This window comes from Cervus elaphus, chromosome 22 (genome assembly GCF_910594005.1).
Source record: "Cervus elaphus chromosome 22, mCerEla1.1, whole genome shotgun sequence".
Taxonomy (NCBI): domain Eukaryota; kingdom Metazoa; phylum Chordata; class Mammalia; order Artiodactyla; family Cervidae; genus Cervus; species Cervus elaphus.
In genome coordinates this window covers 30,366,781-30,382,412 of record NC_057836.1, presented here as the reverse complement: position 1 = coordinate 30,382,412, position 15,632 = coordinate 30,366,781, and the positions used below count along the sequence as shown (strand labels likewise).

At 39.7% G+C, this 15,632-nt stretch overlaps 1 protein-coding gene across 4 annotated transcripts in view; it reads right to left on the bottom strand.

Moving 5' to 3' along the window:
• Window positions 1-15,632, bottom strand: part of SLCO1C1 (solute carrier organic anion transporter family member 1C1) — a 76,028-nt gene that overhangs the window by 36,622 nt on the left and 23,774 nt on the right. For all 4 annotated transcript variants that reach the window (XM_043882553.1, XM_043882556.1, XM_043882554.1 and 1 more), the window contains 3 exons: window positions 14,732-14,864; window positions 6,822-6,943; window positions 2,150-2,296 (listed from right to left, as the gene is read on the bottom strand). In XM_043882553.1, the coding sequence (XP_043738488.1) occupies window positions 2,150-2,296; window positions 6,822-6,943; window positions 14,732-14,864 (402 nt within the window). The remainder of the gene's footprint in view (window positions 1-2,149; window positions 2,297-6,821; window positions 6,944-14,731; window positions 14,865-15,632) is intronic.

The following is a 15,632-nucleotide window of genomic DNA, read 5'->3' as shown; positions in this document are numbered from 1 at the left end:
TAATAAAATTTTAAACAGGAAACATGCATGAGATCCAGTTAGTCACTGAAAATACTTCATCAACTCTTCCCTTAAGTGTACTTAATTTGTCAACTTTTCAACCTCACTGAATCCGGAAATAACTTCTTCTCAGTGTTGGAAGAAGAATGAGCATCTTTAAGGCATTAATTACCTTTTAGTAAGATAATAACACTAAGACAGCTAATTTTGGCAAATGGAACAAATTTTACTCCCTAGGATTGGATTCCCCCTAGTGATAAAAATCAGAATTATACTGTTCTGACAGTCTTTCAAAAACCTTTTATGGTCTTCAACATTAAAATTGATTTCTTCCATCTTGATGGGAAAGAGCTTGTGTTAGAGCTTCCAGGGGATCACCTGTGAACACAGTAACTATGCAGCTCATGCAAAGGAGCTTGACTTGAGAGAGGGAAGAGGTGCACTCTGCAATGCTCCTGACCCACCTGGGGAGCTCCAGGTAGCTGGAGCAGATTTCCTCAATGACATCATTTCTAGTAACCAGAAAGTCTGCTATCCTTGCAAAATATTACCCATCTGCCTTTTATTTCATCACAGACTGTATTGCGCATATCCCTGGGAGATTAACTGGAGGAGTAAATAGCAATTGCGTGTATGCATGTATGCTCAGTAGTGTCTGACTCTCTGTGACCCCATGGGCTGTAGGTGGAGGACAGGACATATCGAACAGTCCAGCTGAGCAGCGGGTCCCCACAGTGTCACACTGTGCAGTGGAAAAAGAACCACATCTGGGCTAAGGGCTGAGTCCTCAGTCTTGTGGTCTTTGGCACTCTTCTTAAACTTTCTAGACCTCAGTTTTGTTATTATTGTTGTTTAGTTACTAAGTCATATCCAACTCTTTTATGACCCTGTGGACTGTAGCCCACCAGGCTTCTCTGTCCATAGGATTTCGCATGCAAAAATACTGGAGTGGGTTGCCATTTCCTCCTCCAGAGAATCTTCCTAAACCTGGGAATGAACCCACATCTCCTGTGGCTCCTGCGTTGGCAAGCAAATTCCTTAACACTGAGCCACCTGGGAAATTCATACTGGATCTTTTACAGAATAGAGAAGAGGACGAAGGGGAGAGAGCAGCCTCTGAGCTACTGGACAGAACAGGGACACGTTGACACCTATGTGCATCTCCTGGCGACAATCTTTCTTCCGGTCCCCAGAGTAATGTCCTAACACATGTGTTGGAGCTTCTGTTCTACATCCTGATCTGTGCTGCAGCTTCCCATTAGAACAGGTGCCCCATTTTTAACTACATACAGCATTCTTGGCTGTCATCAGAACCCTCTGGAATTCCATGTAACTAGCCAGGACAGAACTATACCTACCTATAGTTAAGTGAGTGAAATCGTTCATCATGTCCAACTCTTGGCGACCCCATGGACTGGGGCCCACCAAGCTCCTCCATTCAGGCACAGCGCCACCCCCCGACCCCCACTGCCTTAATGAATTTAAATCTTGTCCTTCTGTCTCTGAAGGTGAAACCCTCAGAAGATCAAAACCCCCAGAAACCAAGACTAATGTGTGAAACAGAACAAATTTAGCTTCCAGAACATAAGAGGCACTCAATAAACGCTGCTTTGATTCACCTGGCTTTGGAATTGCCAAATTTTTGTTTTGGGTCAGGAAGAAATCCTGGAGGAGGAAATTGCAAACCCACTCCAGTATTCTTGTCTGAAAAAGCCCAAAACAGAGGAGTCTGGCGGGGTATAGTCCATGGGGTGGAAAAGAGTTGGACATGACTGAATGACCGAACACACATATTTTTGTTTTTGAGATTTTAGCCACTATTCTATGCACTGGGACCTGTTCTAGAAAAGAGTGGCTCAGGCCTGGCTCTTGTCCTTCTTCTGTATCCATAAAGATACAGGTCATACACCACAGCAATTGAGCTCACAGATAATTTCTTTTAATTCGATTTTCTTTCCCTAATGCAATAGGTCCTTTTAACTGAAGTTTCTTCACTATGCAAACCCTCAGTGTGAACTTCAGAAAAGTGTGAACTGAATAGAGGAGTTAGATATGAAATATAAAACCTTCCACACTCTATTTAGTTGAGAATAGAGTCGAGAAAACCAGGTATCCTGCACCCCAGAAAGATGAATGAGGCGGGAATTACCAATGTAGAAAGCCGCATTGTCCTGGCTAGCAAAATCATCAAGGTAGGCAATGCCTAGAGGCTGAATGGGAGTTTCTCCAAATCCACGAAGAAGGTTTCCCAGGAAGACGTAAACCCACATGGAGGAGCTGGCATCAATTTGACATTCTTAAAAGGAAAACAAATAAGAGGATTGAAATTCAATCACTATTGAAGTTAAACATTTATTCTACATGTCTACAAGTTGTCCTAAAGATGCATGAGAATGCAGAAGTGAAATCAGCAATAAATCGACTGATAGGAGTTTGAGCAACATATTTTAGGTAGTGTAAATCCCCCAGAAACTGACCAAGGAAATCTATTGTTCTCCTTATTTCTTATTTTCTTTCTTTTTATTTCATATTTCTACTGGATTATTTGAATTCCTGTACTTCAGTAACATACAATGTCCAGTCTGGGACAAAAATAGAAAAATTTGAACAAAGGCTTTTCTTGCCTTAATCTTTAAACTTTCTATTTTGCAACAGAAATCACCTGCAATTTTATTGGTGATGAAGGTTTATCTGAATTTCAAATTTTATATGGGCGATACTTCAAATTTTAGCATCATTGCCTACAACTAAATTCTTTGATAGTGAACAGACATGTTAAGGGCTCACATTTCAGAAAGAAATTCATATAAAACTTAAAAACCATACTTGGTGGCTCAGACAGTAAAGGATCTGCCTGCAATGCAGGAGACCCAGGTTCAATCCCAGAGTCTGGAAGATGCCCTGGTGTAGGGAATGGCTCTCCACTCCAGTATCCTTGCTTGGAGAATTCCATGCACAGTGGAGTCCAGAAGGTTGCAGTCCATGGGGTCGCAAAGAGTTGGATATGACTGAGGGACTGACACTCTCATGCTTTAGTGGTATAACAATTCCAAAAAAAGATAAGCTTCTGATATTATTTTTAGAGGGAAATTCAAAGCTAAAATGTTTAAAATACTTTCATAAAAGTCATGTCTTAATATGATCATGTGAAGTAGAATAATTACTCCCCATATCATAATTAAATAGTTAGGTGACTTTAACAAAAGTGTCAATATTAACTACCTCCAACAATCACCACTTTCTGGCAAGCACCGAGCTAAGTGGTTTGCAGACTTTTTCAAATTGAATTATCCTAAGAATCTTATGAGGTCGGAGATATTTTCTCTTATAGTAACTTTGAAAGTAATTTTTGAAAGTAAAGTGTGGGTTATTAAAAATTGGGGTGAATGCTTTTGTGTGGATGAATCAGACTTTGTGACATAAAAGATTATTGTGTAATCATGTGACATTTAGTTCTGATTTTGCCTTTCCTAGAAATGTAGCCAAGTGACCAGGGATATTGCACTTAACTTCTCTGGATTTTTATTTCACTCTCCCAAATATAATGGGACTTCTTTTTCAACATTGATTCCAGTGTCAATTTCAGCCCTGCCTTTGGGGGATTCTATTATTGTTGATAGAGGAGTCTTGTAGATAAGTGTAGACACTTTAGCTCTGGGCTTTCCAATACAGTGGCCACAAGTCACATGTGGCCACTGGAATTGATTAATTAAAATTACATGAAATTAAAAATTCAATTCCTCAGTCTCACTGGTTATACTTTAAGTACTCAATAGTCACATGGGGCTAATAGCTACTATGTGTATGTGTATGTCTTAGTCACTCAGTTGTGTCCAACTCTTTGCAACCCGATGGGCTGTAGCCTGTCAGGCTCCTCTGTCCATGTGATTCTCCAGGCAACAATACTAGAGTGGGTAGCCATGCCCTCCTCCAGGGGATCTTGCTGACCCAGGGATCGAACCTGGGTTTCCTGCATTGCAGGCAGATTCTTTACCGTCTGAGGCACCAGCGGATACCATAGATATAGAACATTCCCATCACTACAGAAGTTCTGGTAGACAGCTCTGCTCTAAAATATTTGGAGGAAATGGGGTTTGTGTGCAAAGCATTTTTGAGATGAGTCCTCTATTTACCCTGCTAACCCCTTTAGGATATACTTGTGTCCACTGTATCTAAGGTTTGTATATATCTATGACTTTAAGGGAACAGGATTTCATTTAAAGGAAAGAAAAGCATTGATTTATGAGTCATATATTCTGTACCTGCCTAATAATTTTGTATCTTTACATTAAAAAACTTCACCCCCACCCCTAAACCCTACATTTCTCTTTTTAATATGAAAGGTTTAAATATTAGTTGTATTGTCATTTATGGGCTTCCTGGGTGGTACAATGACAGAGAAACTGCTTGCCAATGCAGGTGACACAAGAGATGCAGGTTTGATTGCTTTTCAGGAAGATCCCCTGGAGAAGCAAATGGCAGCCCACTCCAGTATTCTTGCCTGGAAAATTCCAAGGACAGAGGATCCTGGCAGACTACAGTCCATGAAGTCACAGAGTCACAAACACACACTCATTGTCATTTATAGCATGTCTCTCCCTTGATTGTCAAAACCAAACCCAAATATCTTCAATGACTGTACATTATGTACAGACCAAAGTCTAAATCCTTTAGTCTGTCTCCTTGCTTCTTTGTGTGGATCTGAATTAAACTGAATTAAACTTTTGTTGTTCAGTGGCTAAGTCATGTCTGACTCTGCAATCCTGTGGACTTCAGTATACCAGGCTTCCCTGTCCTTCATTATTTCCCAGAGTTTGCTCAAACTCATGTCCATTGAGTCGGTGATGCCATCTTATCCTCTTTTGCCCCCTTCTTCTCTTGCCCTCAATCTTTCCCAGCATCAGATCTTTTCCAATGAGTCGTCTTTTCTCATCAGATGGCCAAAGTATCGGAGCTTCAGCTTCAGCATCAGTTCTTCCGGTGAACATTCAGGATTGATATCTTTTAGAGTTGATTGGTTTGATCTCCTTGCTGTCCAATGGACTCTCAAGAGTCTTCTCCGGCACCAGAGTTCAAAAGCATCAATTATTTGGCACTCAGCCTTTTTTAAGGTCCAAATATCTGTTATATTCTTACATGAACAATCCCTCTGGTCTCATTCACTGATTTACATACATTCTCCTGAATGTATCTCTTGCCTTCTTTCATGCTTTGCTTTTCTTATAGAATACCTTCTTTTCATACAGCAGGATAGGATAAACCTTTTACATGTATATGACCAGCCGCATTTTTCTCCTCATATATCAGTATTTCTTTTAATTCTCCTATCCTTGCTTTCATTCAGAGTCAGACCTCTCTGGTTCATTGGCCAGAAAAAGGACATCTCAAAGGAAAGCATCAATGAGGACATCAGGGGAGTGAGAAAATTTTATGGTGTAGATAAAAGATTTAGATGGATAGCAAATATATAAAAGAAGGGCGTCCACACTGCCTCTATAGAAGTGGATTCCACAGCCTAGGAGAAGGAGAGAGATGAGGGTAGTGGAGAGGAAGGGTTGAGCCTACTGATGCTAAAGGTCGTGGGGAGAGAGGATTTGAGTGTCCACCAGTGCAGCATCCCAGAGACGTGGCAAAGACCTGTGAGTAGATTCATGGGCTCCATGAGTGAGGAAACCTGTGCCACCATGGCCAGGTAGAGCCAGGGAGATAACAAGATCCCAAGGATGAAATGCAGTGTCGCTAAGCATCCTTGCCCCTGCCCCTTCCCAGGGCTTCCAATGCCTAGAGTAACACAGAAGAGATGGTTCCCATGCTCCCAAGCATGGCCTACACATAGCCTTGCTGTGCAGTGTAGGTCAGCCACATGGAACTTTGGATATGTTCACAAAATTCACCAAATCCTATCTTGTGTAGAAAGTAGAATTATTTCCATGTTTCCATGATGGTCACTTTTGCATCAAAGAGCTGCTATGCTAAAAAGGACACGAATATGGACATAAGATGACCCCAAAATGATGTATATGAACAGACACTGTGGCCAGAAGGATTTTAAATATTTAGGCTGACAGAGGGCTGATAACAGCAAGACCTCCCCTCCCACAATTTCTCCCTTTACCATTATGTAAGCTCCTTAGAATGTAAGCTACCCCTGGGGACGTGGGTAGAGATTAGGGACAAATTGACTGACATCATGTTTTTGCCATTTTGATGAAAAGGGGCTGAACACAAAAATTAAACTGTGTTTGGGGAAAAAAATAAATACTTTATATCAGATTTGTACATTAAACTTGTTTTACCCTGTTTCACAGTACACATTATTTAGAACTGCTGTAAACTTTCCCAGTCACTAGCAATTAATGCACCATCTTTCCATAATATTTGATTTTCTGAGTATTTTCTTAAGATCTCATCATATACTGCTTTTGTTTTTGCTGTTCAGTCACTAAGTTGTGTCTGATTCTTTGCGATGCCATGAACTGCAGCACACCAGATTTCCCTGGCCTTCACTATCTCCCAGGGTTTGCTCAAACTCATGTTCATTGAGTTGATGGTGCCATCCAACCATTTCATCCTCTGTTGGCCCCCTTCTCCTGCACTCAATCTTTCCTAGCATCAGGGTCTTTTCCAATGAGTTGACTCTTCACATCAGGGGGCCAAGACATTGGAGCTTCAGCTTTATATTCTATGATTTTTTTTAATGGTACTATAATATCTCAATTTAAGTAGTAAAGTTTTTGACAGCAAAAATCATATAGTGCATGCTAAATCACCTATAAAGACTAAAAGTACTTGTTTACTCAAGTCAAAAATAATTATCTTACCATTGTTTATTTTGGATTGTGATTTTTCCACAACTGGAATTGGTAATGAATTGTTTGAATCCAGGAGACATGGAGAGATGCTGAGAGTGGAATTGGAAACAGAATACCTTTCATATTTGTACCTGTATAAAAAGAACATTTTCTTAGCATCTTGTGAAAAATATTATAAGTATACTACTTGACTCACTAGGACACCTGTTTGAATCTACAGCTTTCCCTGAATCTATATCACTAAATCAAACCAGCATTTAACAGTACAGTTTTCTGAAGACAGTGCTAGAATATCTGCTTCACATATATTACACTATATCTGAACCAACTGCCCAGTGTCATGAAAGATAATAAAAGAATGATTTAGAGAGGCTCATTTTAATATAAAATAATAACTATAAATCACCTACTCTGTTGGTGAAAAAATATTGAACATTCTATAAAATCATGCTTATCTCTGAAAGCAATAATTAACAATTATGGTTATTGACATACTGTACTTGTAGTTGTAAATTTAGTAGAACACCTGGAATGTTGATTCTAGAGAACTGAGAATGATACTTGGGCTTTTTGAACTCTTTATCCAGACAGTATCCTAGTCTTCATTTTATTAATCTGGCTATAAGTTATTTCTAATGTTCTCTGTTTATAAGGTTACTATGGCAGCTAGATTGAGGAGCCAATGCCAGATGGTAGGATTGTGATCATTCCATCTACAGCTCCCCAGCACCACTGTTGTTTTTGTTCAGTTGCTAAGTTGTGTCCACCTTTTACAAGCCAATGGACTGTAGTATGCTATGCTTTTCGTTGGATCTCCTTGCAGTCCAAGGGACTCTCAAGAGTCTTCTCCAACACCACAGTTCAAAAGCATCAATTCTTCTGTGCTCAGCCCTCTTTGTAGTCCAACTCTCACATCCATACATGACTACTGAAAAACCATAGCTTTGACTATACGGGCCTTTGTTGGCAAAGTGATGTCTCTGCTTTTTCATATGCTATCTAGGTTTGTCATAGCACCATACTGCTTCTCAAATTACCCTTCAGAAGTCGATTTTTCTGCTCCACAAGCACCATTCAGGGCAGAGGTAACTGATGAAAGGAATCGCATCACTTTGATTCTCATTTTGTTCAGGCATTATGTGACTAATGGCTAATCATCATCATAATGCTTAAAATAGTAATAGTTTAAAGCTGTTTAACACAGTAAGGTCAAGATGTATTGACTTGTTAACATATTCAGGTTAATAAATGGCTTATCTCATATCATGGCTTCCCTTGTGGATCAGATGGTAAAGAATTCACCTGCAATGCAGGAGACCTTGGTTCAAACCCTGGGGTGGGAAAATCTGCTAGATGGGGGCATGGCAATCCACTCCAGTATTCTTGCCTGGAGAATCCCGTGGACAGAGGAGCCTGGAGGCCTACAGTCCATGGGGTCACAAAAAGTCGGATATGACTGAGTAACTAAGCATACAGTGAATATCAGTGTCGCATAACCTACACCTCAATGGGTCTACGAACCCCATTGGAAAAATAAAAATATTTTTGAATATATGTATTTAAGGGAAGAGGTTCAGAGTTTTGGCACTTTTATCAAATGAATCCTTGACCAAAATAGGTTTCCTAAGTTACAAAGACAAGTAACATCTCAGGTGTTGGGTGTTTGGATGTTCCTGTGCAATTCTTTTAAGTTATTTTTTATATGTCTGAATATTTTTATAATAAACCTCAGAAAAATTTAAAAAAGAACTATTTAATGAGAATAAATTTTAAAAATTATTAGCTACACAGGAGAACATTTAGCATTAAATTCATGGTAAATATAATTTTCTTTTTTTAATATAATTCCAGAGATACCAGGGATTATTATTGAGTTGGCCAAAAGTTCATGTGAGTTTCTCCATGAGATGGTTATGGAAAAACCCAATGGACTTTTTGACTAACCCAATATAAAACCTAAATGCTCTTAAAATGACTATCAATAGCAATTAGGTAGTATTTTTTTTTAAGTTTTTAGTTATTTGAGCTTTCTTTTTATCAGAAGGCAGCTGCTGCATATAAAATTATTTAGATCTTGAATTAATAGAATTTTATGAAATGTCACTTTTGTCACTAAATACTATGACAACTTTTTCAAATTTCAGCTTTCTTAGTTATAAGATGGGGGCTATAGATGTGGTCTGTGCTTATTTAGGCTCTATTGTATAAGGAAACAAAGAAGTGGTTGAACAGGGGGCCAGTGGTATTCAGTTCAATTCCCTTGCTCAGTCATGTCCGACTCTTTGCAACCCCATGAACCTCAGCACGCCAGGCCTCCCTGTCCATCACCAACTCCCGTAGTTTACCCAAACCCATGTCCATTGAGTCAGTGATGCCATCCAACCATCTCATCCTCTGTCGTCCCCTTCTCCTCCGGCCTTAAATCTTTCCCAACATCAGGGTCTTTTCAAATGAGTCAGCTCTTCACATCAGGTGGCCAAAATACTGGTGTTTCAGTTTTAACATCAGTCCTTCCAATGAACACTCAGGACTGATCTCCTTTAGGATGGACTGGTTGGATCTCCTTGCAGTCCAAGGGACTCTCAAGAGTCTTCTCCAACACCACAGTTCAAAAACATCAATTCTTCTGCACTCAGCCCTCTTTATAGGCCAGCTCTCACATCCATACATGGCTATTGAAAAACCATAGCTTTGACTATATGGGCCTTTGTTGGCAAAGTGATGTCTCTCCTTTTAAACATGCTGTCTAGGTTGGTCATAACTTCCCTTCCAAGGAGCAAGAGTCTTTTAATTTCATGGCTGCAGTCACCATCTGCAGTGATTTTGGAGCCCAGAAAAATAAAGTCAGCCACTGTTTCCACTTTTCCCCATCTATTTGCCATGAAGTGATGGGACCACATGCCATGATCATATCTCATGAATGTTGAGCTTTAAGTCAACTTTTTCACTCTCCTCTTTCACTTTCATCAAGAGGCTCTTTAGTTCTTCTTCACTTTCTGCCATAAGGGTGGTGTCATCTGCATATCTGAGGTTATTGATATTTCTCCCGGCAATCTTGATTCCAGCTTGTGCTTCCCCCAGCCCAGTGTTTCTCATGATTTACTCTGCATAAAAGTTAAATAAGGAGGGTGACAATATACAGCCTTGACGTACTCCTTTTCCTATTTGGAACCAGTGTGTTGTTCCGTGTCCAGTTCAAACTGTTGCTTCCTGACCTGCATACAGGTTTAAAAGTTTTTAAGTCTGGGATTTTAGTTCTGTCCTAGCTTCCACCCACCACTGACACATTCTTGATTCTGATGCATGAAGTTGCAGAGTGGCCTCCTAAATAGTCTCTTTGCTTTCACGTCGGCCCCACCAGAGTTATTTTCCTGAGCAGTAGGTACTAGATCCCTTAAAAAAAATGTCAGATTGTGTCATTCTGCTCAAATCTCTTGCCTGGCTTCTCACCCCATTCTCAGAAGGTATGGTCCTTGCAATAATTGGTGACCTTACTACCTGTGTTGTGGGGTCTGTAGAGGTGTTGCACCAGCTGAATATCAACACCCACCCAGAGCTACTGACTCAGAATCTACACTTTACCAAGAGCTTCAGGCAATTTAATTGTCCATCATGGTTTGAGAATCAACTTGAAGTCTCCTTCTATACCCCACCCCCACACTTTCCTCTTGCTCGTCCTTGCAGCTGACATCATGCCTGACTCCATCCTCCTGCTATAGAAACATTCACTGTTCATTTAGCCTGGAATCTTCTTCCCCAGATGTCTATGTGGCACTCCCCTTATCTCTTTCAGCTTTTCCCAAAAGTCATCATCTTGGTAAATCATCCCCCGAGAACGCTGCCTTAAACTGCAACCCCTCACATACTCTTCTGTGTCTTCCCTGGGTTATTCTTCTCTATGGCACTTAACATTTCCAGCATATGTCATTATTTATCTGTTTGTTTACTTGCTGTCTCTTTCTAATAAGATCCATGACAGCAGAGATTTTTGTCACTACTCTATTCCTGTTACCTAGAACAGTGATCAATATATATTTATCATATTCATGAGTCAGATGAGCAAACACACATAAAACTGAACACAGTCTGTTGGGAGTAGGCCCTTAATAATTCATATCTATAATTAATGTTAGGTTTTCTTGACATCAAGGGAATTTCTGGTAAGCAGAGTATAGTCATCATTGAAAGAACAAAAACTAACATTTTGAACAAGTGTCCAATTAGTGACTAATGCTGTGAAAGGTTGAAAAGAATTTATTATAATAATCCTCAGTAGAGAGTAAGTTCATAAGGGAAAGAATTGTGTGTGTGTGTGTTTAGGGAGGGGGGGTGTTTTGGTTTTCTTTCTGTTTGATTTTTCTCCATTGTCTGGCATGGTACCATCTGAGCCAACAGAAAAACCCACCAGGCAATTGGCACCCGCTAAATAATAAATGAACAAGTGTATCTTTCAACATATAAAGGTGGTTGATAATAATCTGTCTTTAATTTTTAAGCACGAGCCTGATTGGCTTCTTAGATATACTTCTCCTTCTGATTTTCTTGTATCAGTATATTTATCATCAACTTGAAGCAACACTCAGCAGTGGCCACAGGACTGGAAAAGGTCAGTTTTCATTTCAATCCCAAAGAAAGGCAATGCCAAAGAATGCTCAAACTACTGCACAATTGCACTCATCTCACACACTAGTAAAGTAATGCTCAAAATTCTCCAAGCCAGGCTTCAGCAATAAGTGAACCATGAACTTACAGATGTTCAAGCTGGTTTTAGAAAAGGTGCAGGAACCAGAGATCAAATTGCCAACATCCGCTGGATCATGGAAAAAGAAAGAGAGTTCCAGAAAAACATCTATTTCTGCCTTATTGACTATGCCAAAGCCTTTGACTGTGTGGATCACCACAAACTGTGGAAAATTCTGAAAGAGATGGGAATACCAGACCACCTGACCTGCTTCTTGAGAAACCTGTATGCAGGTCAGGAAGCAACAGTTAGAACTGAACACAGAACAACAGACTGTTTCCAAATAGGAAAAGGAGTACATCAAGGCTGTATATTGTCACCCTGCTTATTTAACTTATATGCAGAGTAAATCATGAGAAACACTGGGCTGGGGGAAGCACAAGCTGGAATCAAGATTGCCAGGGAAAATATCAATAACCTCAGATATGCAGATGACACCACCCTTATGGCAGAAAGTGAAGAAGAACTAAAGAGCCTCTTGATGAAAGTGAAAGAGGAGAGTGAAAAAGTTGGCTTAAAGCTCAACATTCATGAGACAATGATCATGGCATGTGGTCCCATCACTTCATGGCAAATAGATGGGGAAACAGTGGAAACAGTGGTTGACTTTTCTGGGCTCCAAAATCACTGCAAAGGTGACTGCAGCCATGAAATTAAAAGACACTTGCTCCTTGGAAGGAAAGTTATGGCCAACCTAGACAGCATATTAAAAAGCAGACACATTACTTTGCCAACAAGGTCTGTCTAGTCAAGGCTATGGTTTTTCCAGTGGTCATGTATGGATGTGAGAGTTGGACTATAAAGAAAGCTGAGTGCCGAAGAATTGATGCTTTTGAACTGTGGTGTTGGAGAAGACTCTTGAGAGTCCCTTGGACTGCATGGAGATCCACTGTCCATCCTAAAGGAGATCAGTCCCAGGTGTTCATTGGAGGGACTGATGTTGAAGCTGAAATTTCACTACTTTGGCCACCTGATGCAAAGAGCTGGCTCATTTGAAAAGATTCTGATGCTGGGGAAGATTGAGGGCAGGAGGAGAAGGGGACAACACAGGATGAGATGGTTGGATGGCATCACCGACACAGTTGACATGGGTTTGGGTGGACTCCGGGAGTTGGTGATGGACAGGGAGGGCTGGCGTGCTGCAGTTCATGGGGTCGCAAAGAGTTGGACACGACTGAGCGACTGAACTGAACTGAAGCGACACTATTCTTAATCTGAATGCAACAGCTTTAAGATAAATCATTGCCATCTCTGGTTAAAACCAGGTGGCTTAATTATCTAAGGAGGATTGATAATAATACACAACAAGAACGACACAGCTGTTAGCTATGTTAGGAAACTTGGCATGCATTTTACCTGTGTCATCTCACTGAATATCTTCAACAATATTACAAGCTAACTATTGTTTTATTACCTATAATATGTATTTTAAGATGCATAAACTGAGGTCTAGGCAGGCTAGGTAATATGCCCAAGGTCACGTTTCTTCTGAGCTACTGATGCCCTTCAGAATGAGTTAGGTCAAGGATTTATCTAGTTTCTGTAACTGCTTTCAAATTTTTTAATATTTTTAGTGGAACTCTTTTTTTTCCCCCCTCTGAGCAAATTGCTGCATGGAGGTTCAATGACTAGAATAGATAACACAGAAATGGATCAAGCAGAGCTTAGAGGGATTGCAGACTATTTCCTCAGCCCTCTCCTTTGCCTCCTCCTTACCCACTGGCTGCATATAATACCTTTGTAGAATCTCAGTGACCTAAGGACACTTCTGCCCCATGGAAAGGAGGTCAGATAGGTGTCTAAAGAGTAGACAGAAATCTTGAAGCCATACAAAGACAAAGGGGTCACAGAAACCATCCAAATAGGTAGGAAAGATTCTACACAAAGGATTCTGTGAGCTGTCTTTATAGATCGGATGTGGATGTCAAAATCAGGCTATATTTATATAAGTGACTTGGGAAACCAAGAAAAAGTTTGGACTAGATAGATCATTTGTGGGCTTCTCAGGTGATACTAGTGGTAAAGAACCTGCCTGCCAAGGCAGGAGATGTGAGAAACACAGGTTCAATCCCTGGATCGGGAAGATCTCCTGGAGGAGGGCATGACAACCCACTCCAGTATTCTTGCCTGGAGAATCTCATGGGCAGAGGACCCTGGCAAGCAAGTCAATAGAGTTACAGACTCAGACACAACTGAAGCAACTTTGCACACGGAGATCATTTGTAAATCTCTCCAGCTTTAAAATGTCATGGTATGGTGGTCTGGAGTGGGCAGTCATCAAAGATTTATCTGATACATAATTTCCTAAAATATTCTCTTGCTTTAAAACCTCTTGCTTGTCACTTGGCTCAGTAGGCAATGGGCAGAGAAGAGAGGCAATATGTATATGTATGAAGAAGATATCAGAATGCTTGTTTTAAGGATCCAGTTCGGTAATTATAAGACACCTAGACTTGGAAGGTCACCAGACTCTCTAGGTATGGTCCTTAGCTCTAAACTAAGAAAAAAAGGATACACTGTGCTCTCCTGCCTCATGGGTTGTCATGAAAATGAAATGATATGATGAAATCTTTAGAACCACTGAAGTTGTATGCAAGTACTGATAAAATTACTAACAAAAGTATTAACAGGAAGCTTCAAGTTTACAGAATACAAACACTGCACTTCTGTTGAGAAAGCTCTGTGAGATAATATTTGAATATTGAATAGTTATTTCAGTTGGTAATGTATCCCTCAGTCAAGGATCTACCAGTCAATTTTCCCACGATCCAGCATATTGTCTGTAGCATTCATTTATTACCCATTCGACACTCATTTGATGCTTATTACTTTTTCTTTACTTAGAACTTTGCCTCCACAGCTGTATTAAATCATTTGAATGATGGCATATTTGTGAAAATTTCCCTTAAATAATGTTGACATCCATACATAGTGGTATATTGAAAAACATTTTTTTACAGTTTATTAAATCATAAGTAAAATTATAAGCATTTTGAAATTTTGCCCAAAGTGCATGTAATAAAATAAGATGTAAATTTTCATGGTTATCATGATACAAACTATCATGGTTATTGTAATGACCAGGAATTATTTTCTCAAATAATTAATTGTATTCATTAAAAGAGAGACAATACAGTTGTTGGTTAACACAAGAAAAAGATGTTTGCTTTAGACTTACTGTTCCATGAAGAACTGAGGCATTGCAATGAGCAATGTTCCAACTCCCATGATCAGGCACCCAGCTCCAATTATTTTTGGCCTGTGAAGCTTGGCTCCAAAGTAGCTAACAAATGCTATAACTAAGAGATTCCCTTTGGGGAAAAGAATAAAATGTTCATAAATTAGAGAACTTAGAAAGTCATCATCATAACTAAATGACTATAACTGAATGAATGAATGTCTATGGCAAGTTGGGCAATGTTTGTTTTGACTAAACCATCTCCCACCATCTTTCCCACCATTTGTCTTTTTTTTTGCTTTAATCTGAAATGACTGTTGAAACAATCCTGAGATTCATTACTTCAATCATCTCATCCCTTTATCAAAATACTTTAATAACTAACCGTTCTACCTTGTTTTCATCCACCTTAATTATTTGCCCTTTTTAAAGTGTTTTATCAATAAATCAAATTGTAGAAGGCTCCCTATAGTTGCACTCTTAAATTTTCCTTGGTGATTTTGAAGTAAACTTTATGACTCTTTCTTCATTTGTTAACATTTTCTATTAAAACCTCTATTTGTTTCCCATTGCTCTTGAAACATGCCTCATATAGTCTTGCTTTAGCTGATATTCCCCGAAGAAAAAAATAAACAGAACAGTTTCACTTTAAATGAATTCAAATTATGAAATGCTCAGTTGTGTCCAGCTCTTTCAGACTCCATGGACTGTAGCCCACCAGGCCCCTCTGTTCATCGAATTTTTCAGGCAAGAATCCTGAAGTGGGTTGCCATTTCCTTTTCCAGGAGATCTTCCTGACCCAGGGATTAAGCCAGCATCTCTTCCATCTCCTGCTTTGGCAGGCAGATTCTTTACCACTACACAACCTGGGAAGCCTGCTTGCTTACATACTTTTTACAAA